We start from the raw sequence: 14,042 nt of genomic DNA on the forward strand, positions 1-14,042 counted from the left end.
TATATACAATCCACGGTCAAAATCTTCATGGAATAGGATACATCGATCCTTTATAACCTATCCAAGCCGATAATGATATATGGCTAAATCAGTCATTTTTCACGTCAGTACAAAACATGTACTCAAATGTGCTCTAAATACATAACTAAGCACAAATAACCTAAAGGTTCAAACCTCTAAGAATAGAGTATGACAATCCTCTACTGATCAACCAACAAAACTAAATCATTCATCTACTAACTAATCAAGAATACCTTAATCCTCCACAAGCAACTAAGGTATATCAAACCACGATCAAATGGTATACTACATTATCAAATAACTAAATCAGTTCATGGGTCAATTCAACACTAATACATCATCTCAAACTAGAGAATGTCAATCCACATAATATCATATGAATAAATGTGTACGACCCAAAAGAAAAAGCTAGAATTCAATATCATCAAGACACCCTCATTTTATTTTTTTTTTTATCCTCAAAAATATCAGCCCACTAATATCAGATGAATAAGTCTCTACTCTCCATGAGGGTAAGTTAGCATTCAAAACATCAAATCATTATTTATCCACATAGTTCAATATCAGATGAAACAAATATCAATTTTATCATCCCGTTAACTAACCACAATTAACCAGATTTATTAAAATCAAAAATCTCATAGGCACATAAACTCTCTAGCTTCCAATTTATAATCTGATCACCAACTATAAACATCAACCTGTGAACACCATACATGATACTCACTATATCACCATCAATGACAACCCAAATAAAAGATCATCAAAATAGTTATCCACTAAAAGATCATCAACAACCACATAACATTTACTCTCTTAAATCATTAGAAATCAACACATCAAAATATCTGATCTCACAATATCCTCAACCTCAAACCATTCTCAACAATGATCAAACATGGTAACTCCCCAATAAACAATTTCATCGTATCGGGTACCCTAATATCCAAAAGATATGAGTATAAAAACTCAACTGACTAAGTCAACAGGAATAGGTAAGTGTCATCCACTACCCAACTAACAATAGCAGAGACTGGTATGTGCCTCCATCTCCTACTAGTAGTAACAGAAGATAAAACTACTGATGCTATGATAAGAAAATCACTAGAGATAATAATCCTTGATATCTATTAAAGTCAATCATGCTCAATGGATAACCCATCACATATAATATGTGCTACAACATCCAGACAAGTACTAAAGATAAAGTGCTAATACATGTCATAACTATCAAATTAACCATCATACCTATATGCCGTCTGGAGATGTTCCATCGCTGTCCAGCCCCCAATATTGACCTCGGAATTCCGTACGAGAAAAACAAACACCGGAAATCCATATAAATCCAAAACGGAAGTCCATAACATAATCGAAACGGACAAATCCGTGCAACCGAAAATAACGGCACACTATGTCTCACAACTAGGGCTAGTATAAAATGTCCAAAATACCAAACGCAGATACATACCAATGAATTGGTATCGATAAATCCAAAATCCAACACACGGAATCAAATAAATATCGCCAACTTTGCCGATACCCAATAAACCGATATCGATTATTCAAAGTATCCATAATACGAAACAAAGATCGTAAAAATCCGAACACACAGCAATCGTATACCGCTCGATACCACTAAATTGTCACGCCCGGAGGAGTCTCGAAGAAATTTCGACAAATCTCCCCTGACGGCGGACAATATGAAACTTTCTACATATCACATATACTTCACCACAAGGCTGGAATGATAACAAAATAAAAATGACACCACGCAGCTTCTAAAGATATTCACCGTCGCCACAACCACGCAGCTTAAAAAATAGTAATCAATAACAATAGGACTGACTCAAATCCACCCTACTCCACTACACTCGTAAAGCTCAAATCCAACGAACTCACCTCTTCTCGTCCAGGCAGGCATATAGTAGAATAAAACCAAACCATCCAAAAGTCCATCAAACGGTAACAATCCGTACAATATCCATAAATAAAATCCAAAACAAAACTAAAACATAGTCGATGGAAGAAAACCAAAATAAAGCAAATAATCAACCTAGTAGAGAACTAGCTCTACGTGCAGATGGGGGCCAGTGATCGAACTGCCAACCTCAACCCGAAAATATATCAACAATGGAGGCGGGTGAGTCCAACACTCAGCAGTACAACTGATATGCATAATAAAACAAATAACAACTAACACTAATCATGCGTGCATACCTCGATACGAGGAGGATAGATGCAATCGAAATGAAATCAAGATAATCAGATCGACTGGATCAAAGTATAAAGGTAGCAGTCGTCGGACCGAGTGAGTCATCCTGTATGCATGTCAATCAATACATCCAAACAAATGCAGCATATAAGTGCAGAATCACAAGCAAATAAAATGCAATAAATGCATATGCAACCCCATACTCAAATCAATGCTCTGCAATGACAGTAAACGGAATGCCGTTGAGTACTCGCCCCGCGACCCCAAATCATAAACGGGGAGCTCAATGCTTCATCTCCCAGACACGATGACGGGGAGGATATCTCACGGCCACCACCGAGTCTCCCACCAACGAGCCAAACAAAGTCCACCATCTCGGCCACCACGCTACCCTAAATGCCAACGGAGCTAAACAGAGCGAATCGATCCGGCTACCACGCTGAGTCACCGACCAACGGAGCTAAACAAAGTCCGCCACACCAGCCAGATATACAAATCCATGGGTGATGTATGCAGTAGCGATGAGCTCAACCAAAGTAGAGCCGACAATCGCACAGCATGCAATCATGATGCATGATACTGAACATGGCAATCTCATGAATAACATGGCATGATCCATATAAATAGATACAAAGTGTGTACCACAAGAAGACGTATCAAATAGAAGGTACACAAATCGAAGAGGGTATCAAATAAACCCTAGATCCAGAAATAACAGAGCATGTGGTTAGGTCACTACCTAAGACATATGTGATCAGGTAGATAATATGCAGTGCAGCATAAATAAACAAACAAACATGTAACTAATCATGTAGCGACCAACCGAAACAAACAGATAACACAATTATTGTTATATGTTAAACATATTATCATGCATATCAAAAGACATAAGTCAAAGTACCCGCCTCCAATAGGAAAATAAGATCAGTCCGGTCCAACTCGGACGTCGAGATGCTCGTCTCGTGTCAAAACCCTGAGTCACGAATAGAAATATATTTTATTTAGCTACAATCATATAAATAACTAAATAAAATCTCTTACACTAAATTAGGGCAAAACCCTAATCCATAAACCTCGACCAACTAGGGTTAGTTTCCTTAACCCTAATCATTTCTTATCGCCCCAATAACCCTATCCTTTTCATAGCTAGAATTAAATCTAGTTCGTATTCAAAATTACCTCCTCCACTTACCTAATTCTGAAGCCTCAACCGGTAACGTTGCTGCCGGAACAGAGGTAGTTGCTGGAATCCAAGCAATAACCTGCGATTCACTGTCTATATCAAAATAGAGCTTAAGAAATCATCACACTAATGATAACATAATTCTATATCAATCTGTGCACCTCACCTTCAATCACAGCCAAGGCAATTTACTGCCGGAGAGGATTAGCACCTGGAAATCAGACACTCCACAGCACAAAATCCTGGTAGAACAAACCCTCAGTGCTGGAATCAAAGGAATCAAGAAGAAGATCAAGACTAGGGCTCGGCAGAACCTGGTGGCCGGTGAAGTGGTTCGGCTGTGGTGACGGTGCAAGGCGACTAGAGCAGACGGCACGAAGGGAAAAGAGAACTCGACAATGTGGCTCGGCCTCGAGGGCAGAGGAAGGGTGGCCGGCACTCTCCGTGCGACGGCGGCTCTCGGCTCTCAGCAATGGCAGAAGAGGAAACTCCTCAAATCAGGGAGCTAGGGCGCAGAGGAGGGCTCGCGATCCAAGCTAGGGCAGAGGCAATAGGTCATCTGCCGACGTTCAGGAGAAGCGAGGAAGAGAGGAATCGACTCTAGGGCTTCGGCTGGCAACGCCGCTGCCAGCGGTGGCGACCCGAGGAGATGGGTGTCGCGGGCTGAGGCTAGGGCACTGACGATTGGTACCGGTCCTGGTGGCCGGCGCTCGGCATCGCTGGCGGCAGTAGCGTCGGCAGTGCGGCTCGGCGCTAGGGCACAGGAGCAAGAAAAGTGGATCGGCTCCGAGTGAGAAGAGAGGAAGAAAAGGGAAACCGCTCGGGGTCGGGGAAATAGGGCACGCACGGCTCGCGGGGGGAAAGAATAAGAGAAGTAGAAAAGAAAAAGAAAAAAAGAAAAGGAAATAAAACTTTTCCTCATTAAAACAGGGTAGCCTAAACAGGCTTTCCCCGGGTCCCGTTTTATCCCCGTTAACTTGTCCATACGAGCTCCGAAAAATTCCCGGAAAATTTCCAAAAATCCCGGAAAATTCCTTTATTAATATTCGCCTATTTCCGGTATTTTACAGACCAAAAGTTATTTGTGATTCTTAGGATGACTTTCAACCCACTGTCCATCATACTTCAACAAAATAGACTTACTGGACCAAATTACATAGATTGGAAAAGAAACCTGGACATTGTTCTTACTGCTGAAAGCTATAAATTTGTACTGACTGAGCATTGCCCTGATGCACCCACTGGTGAATCTACCCAAGAGGAGATTGAATATCATAGGAAATGGGTAAAAGCAGATGAGATGGCGCGGTGTTACATTTTGGCTTCAATGTCAAATGTATTGCAACATCAACATAAAGATTTACCAACAGCTTATGATATTATGAACAATCTCAAGGAACTCTTTGGTCATCAGGATAGGGCTTCTAGACAAGAAGCTATGAGAAAGATAATGACAGCCACCATGCAAGAGGGTACTCCTGTAAGGGATCATATCCTAAACATGATGGCTTATCCGAATGAAATACATCTTGGAGAAGAAATTGATGGGAAACCCAGATCGATATGATCCAAACCCTACCTAGAAGTTTTGAGCAGTTCACTGAACTATAATATGAATAAAAGGATTTATTCATTAGGGGAACCACCGATGGAACTTCACAGAAGGGTTATTTCGTCACAATGCTCAAATTCACTATGTTGAAAATGGTTCTACTTCTAAACCAAAGGTAAGAAGAAGAAGAAACAAAATGGTTCAGAAAGAAAGTGAATAAATCTCAGTACGGATTTAAAGTCGAATGAAGAAGTCAAGGCAAGTGCTTCATCTCGCAAGGTGCATATCGAAGGCTGGATCGTCCTCGTAAGAACAACAAAAGTATATCTCATGCTCTAGTTGTTGAAACATGTTTAGCGGTGTTATCTACCAGCACCTGGTGTGTAGATACGAGAGCCACTGATCATGTCTGCAATTCCCTGCAGGGGTTCCAGGAAACCCGACGACTAACTGAAGGAGAGATTATCGTCTACATGGGCAATGCTACTAAGGTGGCGGCTGTTGCAGTGGGAGACGTCTACTTATCTTTTAGTAGAAATAGAAATTTGGTTTTAAGAAATTGTCTTTATGTACCCAGTTTTAGAAAGAATTTAATTTCAGTTTCTAAACTGTTCTTAGATGGATATTCAGTTTCTTTCAGTAACGATGTAGTTATTAAAAGAAATAAAGTGATTATCTGTTCTGGTGCATTAGTTGGCAATTTGTATACTTTAAATCCAAATTCTTCCACAAAGCAAAACATGGAAATTTATAACTCATCTTCTAACTCTAATAAGAGAAAAGAACCTTGAAATGAATCAAGCATATCTTTGGCATCTAAGGCTTGGTCATATTAACTTAAGTAGGATTCAGAAGCTGATGGACTTTAAGTTCATTAGAGTTGGAAAATTTTCCAACTTGTGAATCTTGCTTAGAAGGTAAAATGACCAAGAGGCCGTTCAAGGCCAAGGGGTATAGAGCCAAAGAAGTGTTAGAGTTGGTTCACTCTGATTTATGTGGTCCTATGTCTATCCAGGCAAGAGGAGGTTTTGAATATTTTGTCTCTTTCATGACGATTATTCAAGATATGGATACATTTACCTAATGCCCGCAAGTCCGAGTGCTTTGATAAGTTCAAAGAATACAAGGCCGATGTGGAGAAACGACTAGGTAAAGTATCAAGACACTACTACGATCGTGGTGGCGAATACCTCTTAGGAGAGTTTAGGAATTACTTATCGGAGGCCGGATTCAATCCCAATTATCTGCACCGGACACCCCAAGAATGGTGTGGCAGAATCAAGGAATAGGACTCTTATGGAGATGGTTAGATCAATGATGAGTTATTGAGAATTACCAAATTCGTTTTGGGGATATGCTCTGAAACAGTGTACATTCTGAACTTAGTACCTTCTAAATCAGTTTCTTCTACTCCCATAGAATTGTGGAATGGGCGAAAACCCGTCTAAGACATATTCGGATATGGGGTAGTCCACACTAAACCAGATGCTGATAAGTTAGAATCTCGTCAGAAGTTCGTGTGTTTGTAGGATATCCCAAAGGAACGAAGGTGGTTTATTTTATAGTCCTAAAGACCGTAAGGTCATTGTTAGCACCAATGCCTAGTTTTTAGAAGAGGACTATATAATGGATCACAAGCCCAAGAGTAAAATTGTTTTAGAAGAACTTAGAGAGGACATGTCTACTTCAGCAACAAGACAAGATGAAGTACCACAAGAGACAACACGTGTCACACATGATACACAACCACGGACAGTGCCTCGTCGGGGTTGTTATGCAACCTGAAAGATTCATGTTTTGGGAGAGTCTTGGACTTGATCCCTGGTAACATGAACCCGATGCCATATGACAAGCACTCCAAGATATAGATGCAGATCTTGGCAAAAGGCAATGAATGAAATAGAGTCCATGTACTCTAATAAGGTCCGGGAGCTTGTAGAACCACCGATGGTGTAAAAGCCGTTGGATGCAAGTGGATCTACAAAAGGAAAAGAGGGACGGAAGGTAGAAACCTTCAAAGCTAGGCTTGTTGCGAAAGGGTACACTCGAAAGAGGAATCGATTATGAGGAAACCTTTTCACCGGTAGCCATGCTTAAGTCTATCCGGATACTCTTATCCATCATGCTCATATGGATTATGATATTTGGAAAATGGATGTCAAGACAGCTTTCCTTAATGGAAGTCTTGAAGAAAACATCCATAAGAAGCAACCAGAAGGGTTCATTGAAAAAGGCAAAGAGCATCTAGTGTGCAAGCTCAATCGGTCCATTTATAAACTGAAGCAAGCTTCAAGGTCTTTGAACATCCGGTTTAATGAAGTAATCCAGTCATATAGATTTATTCAGTGTCCGGATGAGTCTTGTGTATACAAGAAGTGTAACGGAAACGTGGTGGTATTTCTTGTACTATACGTAGATGATATTTTGTTAATTGGCAACAATGTCAAGGTATTATCGGACGTAAGGGTATGGTTGTCCAAACAATTTGATATGAAGGACTTACGAGATTGTGCACACATTCTTGGGATGAAAGTTATAAGGGATCGCAAGAAAAGAATGTTGTGTCTATCCCAAGCTTCATATATAGATACAATCCTTGCTCGTTTTAGCATGCTGAATTCGAAGAAAGGTTTCTTACCTTTTAGGCATGGAGTAGCTCTATCTAAAGAGATGTGTCCGAAGACATCAAAGGAGATAGAGGACATGAAAGCGGTTCATGTCGTAGGAAGCCTAATGTATGCAATGCTATATACGAGACCGGATATCTGTTTTGTAGTGAAAGTAACCCTGGACAAGGACATTGGACTGTGTGAAAGCATATATTAAAGTACCGAGAAGGACTAGGGATTATATGCTAGTTTACCAAGCGATGATTTGCTCCCTGGGTTACATAGATTGGATTTCCAATCAGATAGGGATAACAGTAAGTCTACATCAGGCTATGTGTTTACTTTAGGAGGTGGAGCCATTTCATGGAGGAGTGTTAGGCATTTCGGACTCAACCATGGAAGTCGAGTATGTGCCAGCCTCTGAGAAGCGATGGCTCAGAACTTTCTAATGGACTTAGAAGTGATTCTGGTTTGCCCAAAATCATCACAATTTATTGTGATAACAATGGGGCAAACTCCAAGGAACCACGAGCCCATAAGGCAAGTAAACATATAGAGCGCAAGTACCACTTGATAAGAGATATCGTGAAGCGAGGAGAAGTTGTCATCGCCAAGATTGCATCAGCGGATAACCTGCATCCTTTCACTAAGGCCCTCTAGTGCCGACCTCACGGATATGGAGGGATGGTAAATATATGTGCACAGGTGTTTGATGCATAGTGGGAGATGTTGGAGTGTATACTGAAAGCCTAAGCTTTGTAAACATTCATTATGAATAAAGAATCACATTTGGTCTAATTATCTACATTTGTTTGTAGTTGTTCATTTAATTTATATTGTAGATAACATAGTATGTGGTGTCACATACAGAAGATGATGTTATCAGTACCTTATAAATTATAAACAGTAGCTCACGACCAGAATGGAAAGGAACAAACCATTAGAAGGTCGTAGTGTAATTAGGTATTAGTTTATCTTGACTATATAATTACACTAGTACACTCAGAGTGTATTGAGTAGGACCATTTGAGGTCGTTCCTTTTATACTGACTTTATAAAGGAACAAAGACCTCAGTTATTATGGAAGTGTGTGCTCTTAATCCTAATATAATAACAAGCACATATGTTTGATATTTATTTCTTTAATTTATCAATGGGTGAGATTTAGTTCGATGAATCAATAAACCCGATAAATTGGGAAATGGTATCACTCATAGTGTGTGTTGTTGATTATAGAAGGAAACTGTGTCCTAGTGATACTAGGTTGATAATGTCCTCAAGAGGAGCTCATAAAGATTGTCATGTTAAACCCTGCAGGTGGACTTAGTCCGACATGATAATAAGGTTGAGTGGTACTACTCTTGGACTTAGATATTAATTAAATGAGTTGTCAGTAACTCACTTAATTAGTGGACATTTGATATCTTAAACACAAGGAGACTAACACACTCATAATAAGAAGGAGCCCAAAAATGTAATTTGGGATTGGTGCGGTAGTTCAATGATAGTTCTCTAGTGGAATGAATTATCATTGATAAAATTAAGTTGTGTGTTCGGGGCGAACACGGGATGCTTAATTTTATCGGGAGACCAAAACCAATTCCTCCTCTCGGTCCCTATCGTAGCCTCTTATTTATAGAGTACTATACCCACATATACCCACCTTCTATACCCACCTAAAGGGGCCGGCCAAGCTAGCTTGGGAACCAAGCTAGGGGATTAAGGTGGCCGGCCCTAGCTTGAACCCAAGCTAGTAGGGCCGGCCATAATTAAATAAAAAAGAAATTTAATTTTAGATTTTATTATTATGTGGAAGATATATTTTAAAGAGAATTAAAATTAAAATATCTCTCTTGTAAAAGTTTTACAAAAGATTAAAGAAAGAGATTAGATCTCTTTCCTTATTTGTAGATTGGAGAGTTTTTTATTTTCTCTTTAAAATTATTCACATGTTAATAAAATTAAAATTATAGATATTTCCTTTTATTAACCATGAAGAGATTTTTAAAGAGAAATTTTATTTTTTAAAATTTCTGGAAACAAATAAGGAAAGTTTAATTGTTGATTAAAACTTGTCCAATTTGTTTCCTCTTGATGTGGCCGGCCATCATTGTTTAATTGGGGAAATATTATTTTATTTTTCTCAATTAAATCATGTCAAGGAAATTAAGGAAGATTTGTTGTAATTAAATTTCCTAATTTACCTAGGCTAAGGAATATAAAAGAAGGGGTGAGGGTGCCTTCACAAGACACAACATCTATTATTCCTCTCCCTCTTTTGCTCCTTGGTGTGGCCGGCCATCATCTCCTTCTCTTCCTCTTGTGGTGGTCGAACCTCTTCCTCTCCCTTGGAGTTCTTGTGGTGGCCGGATACTACTCAGTGAAGAAGAAGAAGAAGGAGAGAAAGCTAGCATCTCTTGGAGCTTGGTTAGTATTTTATTTTTCCTCCTTGGTGAAGTTTCCCTTTGTGGCCGAACCTTGCTTGGAGGAGAAGAAGGTGGTTGGTGGTTTCTCATCTTGGAAGATCGTTGCCCACACAACGTCCGAGGTTAGAAGAGGAATACGGTAGAAGATCAAGAGGTTTTTCTACAAGGTATAACTAGTAATTTCTATTTCCGCATCATGCTAGTTATTTATGGAAATAATACCAAATACAAGAGGCTTACGTTCTAGTATTTCGAATATGGTTTTTTCGAAGTTGTGTTCTTTTGTTTCTTTCTTTTCCTTGTGATTTGATTGTTCTCTTTGGTTAACCTAAAGTTATTTTAGGAAATTAAATATTAGCTTTCTATTAAAGGTTTTGTCTAGTCGGTGGTGGTTGCTCCCATATCCAAGAAGGCCATGTGCCTCGCCACGTCAGTACTGGGAACCTTTTATGGAAATTGATATTTAATGGAATTAATAACTTAAGGAGACTTGGGTCGAACGTGTTAAGTTCCGCAGGAGATCCAAGTCAAAACCTAAAAGAACAAATAGATTAAGTTTTGGATCAAACATGTTAAGTTCCGCAGGAGATCCAAAATTTAATTTAAAAGAACACATGGTAGCTAGGAAAAGGTTCAGACCTTTGTACAAAATTTTTGTACAGTGGAACCTATAGGTTTTCCGAGTAGCAACCAACAGATAGATCCCCGAATCTAGCCCAATGTAAGTATGAATGGAGTTATGGAAGACCGACCCTCTATTAAACCCAATCGTCTCATGGATGGTTGGATATATACTAGGCGTCTTAACACAGAAGTTAAGCACTAGGTACTTCTGGTCTGACCGACTCTTGGCAGGTCGTCCTCCTATTAAAAGCTTTACGTTGGGTGAGGAGAGAAATCTTGTCAAGAGTGACACGCTGACTATCACCTTCACTTGACTTTTATCGTCACCTCACCTTGACTTTGATTGCTACGTCATTCCTAGGCCCACTCATAACATTCTGTATCACTAGCCTCCCCTTCAAATCTAGTCGAAGGAGGTTTGTAGCCGACTAACTGGACTCGAGTCTTATCTTTGCTCGATCGCCCAAATTATTGGTCCGACTGGCTGGACGTGCTTCCGTTCACTCTTTAAATATTGCGATCAACTTTTATCTTAGAAAGATGCACGCTAGGCTTTTGACAAGCCAAGTAATGCGCTAATGATAAGTGAGAAAGTATTTTGTAGAGTAGTGATGTGGTTGTCTTATTCATCATAAATACCCATTTATAGGTAAGTGCCACATGCCCCCCACTACCTCATTCTCCGAAGCGATAGCTAACACATGCATTTTCATATGGATCAACGACACTCCCTCCTTTGCAATACAACAATTACCAGTGAGTAAGTCATTTTGATTAAACGATTGAGATTGGTAAGTATCTCATGGCTTTTGTTTAAATACCCAAAGTCATGAGGAAACCCATTACTTGTGCTTCATCTTCTCTTATCTTTCCTCCAATGATTTCTGTCAACGACCTTCTTCTTGCAATCAGTGCTAGTAAGTTCCTTCCTTAATCGTCCTCTATTTTCCTCATACTTCCTCATAGCACATGAAACATTCGCTCTCTGTAACACCTTCACTCGTTCTTGTTGGGGCAAATTTCCTCTGAGTCAAGGTTGACCAGGTTGACTAAGCTTGAGTTGGCTCAAGCTTGAGTCATGATGTTTAAATTTTGATGTTTGACAATATGTGGAGATTGCAGGTGCAATTGTCCATATAGGAACTGATGGTCAAAGTTTGATTAGAAGTCAAGTAGATCAAGGTTGACCGGATATTTGACTAGGGAGTCCTAATTAGAGGTTAGGTAAGGGTAAGACCAATGAGAAGGTTGGAAGAAGATGAAAATCCAAGTGGGTCAGTGTTAACCAGACACTTGATGTGGAAGTCCCAGTGAGTGAAACCAGACAGTGTAAAATTCCTGATGAGTGAAGTAACACAGTGTGAATGTCCTGGTGAGTGGAACTAGGCAATTGAAAAAATCCTAGTGAGTGAAGCTAGGCAGTCAGAAAGTCTTGGTGAGTGAAGCCAGTCAGTTGAAAAGTCTCGGTGAGTAAAGCTAGGCAGTGAAAAAATCCTAATGAGTGAAGCTGGGTAATGGAAAGTCCTGGTGAGTGAAAACAGACAATTGGAAAAACTCTAGTGAGTGAAGCTAGGTAGTGAGAAAGTCTTGGTGAGTGAAGCCAAGCAGTTAGGAAGTCCCGGTGAGTGAAGCAGGGTAGTGGGAAAATCTTAGTGAGTAAAGTTAGGTGATGAAAAGTCCTGGTTAGTGAAGCCAAGCAGTTTGAAAGTCCTAGTGAGTTAAGCTAGGCAGATGGAAGTTTTGGTAAGTGAAGTCAGATGAAAATCCCTAGTGAGTTAAGCTAAGCAGCAGGAAAGCCTTGGTGAGTGAAGCCAGACATGTAGAAATCCAGGTGGATTAAGATTGACCGGACACTTGGTGTTTGGAAGTTCAAGTGGGTTATGGAGGACCGAACACTTGGCACGAGATGGTAAGTCCAAGTGGGTCAAGGTTGACCGGACACTTGTCATGGAGAGAAAAGTTCAAGTGGGTCAAAGGATTGACCAAACACTTGGTGACGAAGCCCCAGCAGGTCAAGGTTGACCATATGTTAGGCATAAGAAAGTCCCAACAGGTCAAGGTTAATCGGATGTTGGCAAGGAAGTCCTAGACTTGTTTAGGAGAGATAGGGCAACTGATCGATTAGCCTGAAGCCCAATCGATTAGTTGATTGATTGGGAGCACTATTCCGACAAAGGCGACCCAATTGATTAGCCGATCGATTGGGTTACTCCAATCAATCAGCTAATCAATTGAGAGTTTATCCCAAACATATAGAGGACTTCCTAATCGATCAGCTGATCGATTGGGACACGCCAATCGATCAAGCGATTGATTGAGGATCGATTTCTCATAGTGATGCGAGGAAAGTCGAAATTGATTGGTCAATCGATTATGAGGACTTCTATGATAGCATAGAAGCATTTTGGATTGATCATCCAGTCGATCCAGTTGCTCCCAATCGATCAGCTGATCAATTAGGAGATGACTATTGCATAGGTTGTAACTTTTGGATGGTTGGGATTGCTCAAAACTGACGTGGCAATCAATTGAGAGCAATCCAAATTGATTGGGAACCCTAGAAGCGTAGATATAAAGGCGACGACAAGTTTAAACACACAATCTCTTCACTCCATCTTCTCCACCAGTTCTTGGAAGATTTGGGAGACAAAGTGTTATTGCATTTCTTTAAAAACTACTTTGACAATCTTTCTCGAATTTTTTTTTTTCAAAATCTTGCTTAGCAAACTTTTTTACTATGAAAATCTTTACTTAGCAAATTATTAGAAAATATTTACTAAAATATCATTCCTTTGCAAATATTTACTTAGAAAATTTTTCCATACAATTATTTTTGATAATCCTTAAATCCTTGTAAAAGTTTACTTAGAAATTAAAAAAAATATTCAGAAAATTTTAAAGAAGTTTACTTAGAAAATTCTTTAACAAAGCCTTACTTGGACCATAATTTTGAAAGCCTTACTTGGACCATAATTTTGACAAAGCTTTACTTAGAAAATGCTCTTAAAAAATATTTACAATTTTTTTCTGCTAAACTAAACCCTTGTTCAAACCTCTTCCTAAGTCCTATACATACAAAGTGCACACTTTCAATTATGCTTCTGCATTAATATTTGGTATTAGTTATCCTATATCATGCCTATCTTTCTGTTACCTTAGCTTTTTATGATAAATGCCAAAGGAGGAGTGTAAGGGTTAATGTATAAAAAGAACAAATAAACTTGATCAACTAAATCAAATTCAAAACTAACTTAGATCATTTGTTTGCATTTTGCATATTGTCTTTCAATATTATTTTTTTAAACTTTAATGCAGGTTATCATTGCATCAAAAAGGGGGAGATTGTTGATACAATTTGTACTAATCTAACTCAGGTTTTGATGAATGATAAGTGAATTAAAGTTAGATTGTTTAT

The 14,042-nt window shown here is 39.3% G+C and overlaps 1 protein-coding gene across 2 annotated transcripts in view; it reads right to left on the bottom strand.

Moving 5' to 3' along the window:
- Window positions 1–3,145: 3,145 nt before the first annotated feature.
- The window catches only part of LOC121992447 (flavanone 3-dioxygenase 2-like), a 32,849-nt gene continuing 21,952 nt past the window's right edge, over window positions 3,146–14,042 (bottom strand). The window contains exons 1-4 of one of the 2 annotated variants that reach the window (XR_006114912.1): window positions 3,731–4,371; window positions 3,583–3,658; window positions 3,426–3,495; window positions 3,146–3,206 (exon numbers count right to left, since the gene is read on the bottom strand). Coding sequence is in view for 1 of the 2 variants with exons in the window: in XM_042546831.1 (XP_042402765.1) it covers window positions 3,199–3,206; window positions 3,426–3,495 (78 nt within the window). In the remaining variant the exon portion in view is untranslated. Of the gene's footprint in view, window positions 3,207–3,425; window positions 3,496–3,582; window positions 3,659–3,730; window positions 4,372–14,042 lie in introns of those variants that run through there. The other variant, XM_042546831.1, reaches the window with a different exon arrangement.

This window comes from Zingiber officinale, chromosome 6B (assembly GCF_018446385.1).
Source record: "Zingiber officinale cultivar Zhangliang chromosome 6B, Zo_v1.1, whole genome shotgun sequence".
In the NCBI taxonomy this organism is placed as follows: domain Eukaryota; kingdom Viridiplantae; phylum Streptophyta; class Magnoliopsida; order Zingiberales; family Zingiberaceae; genus Zingiber; species Zingiber officinale.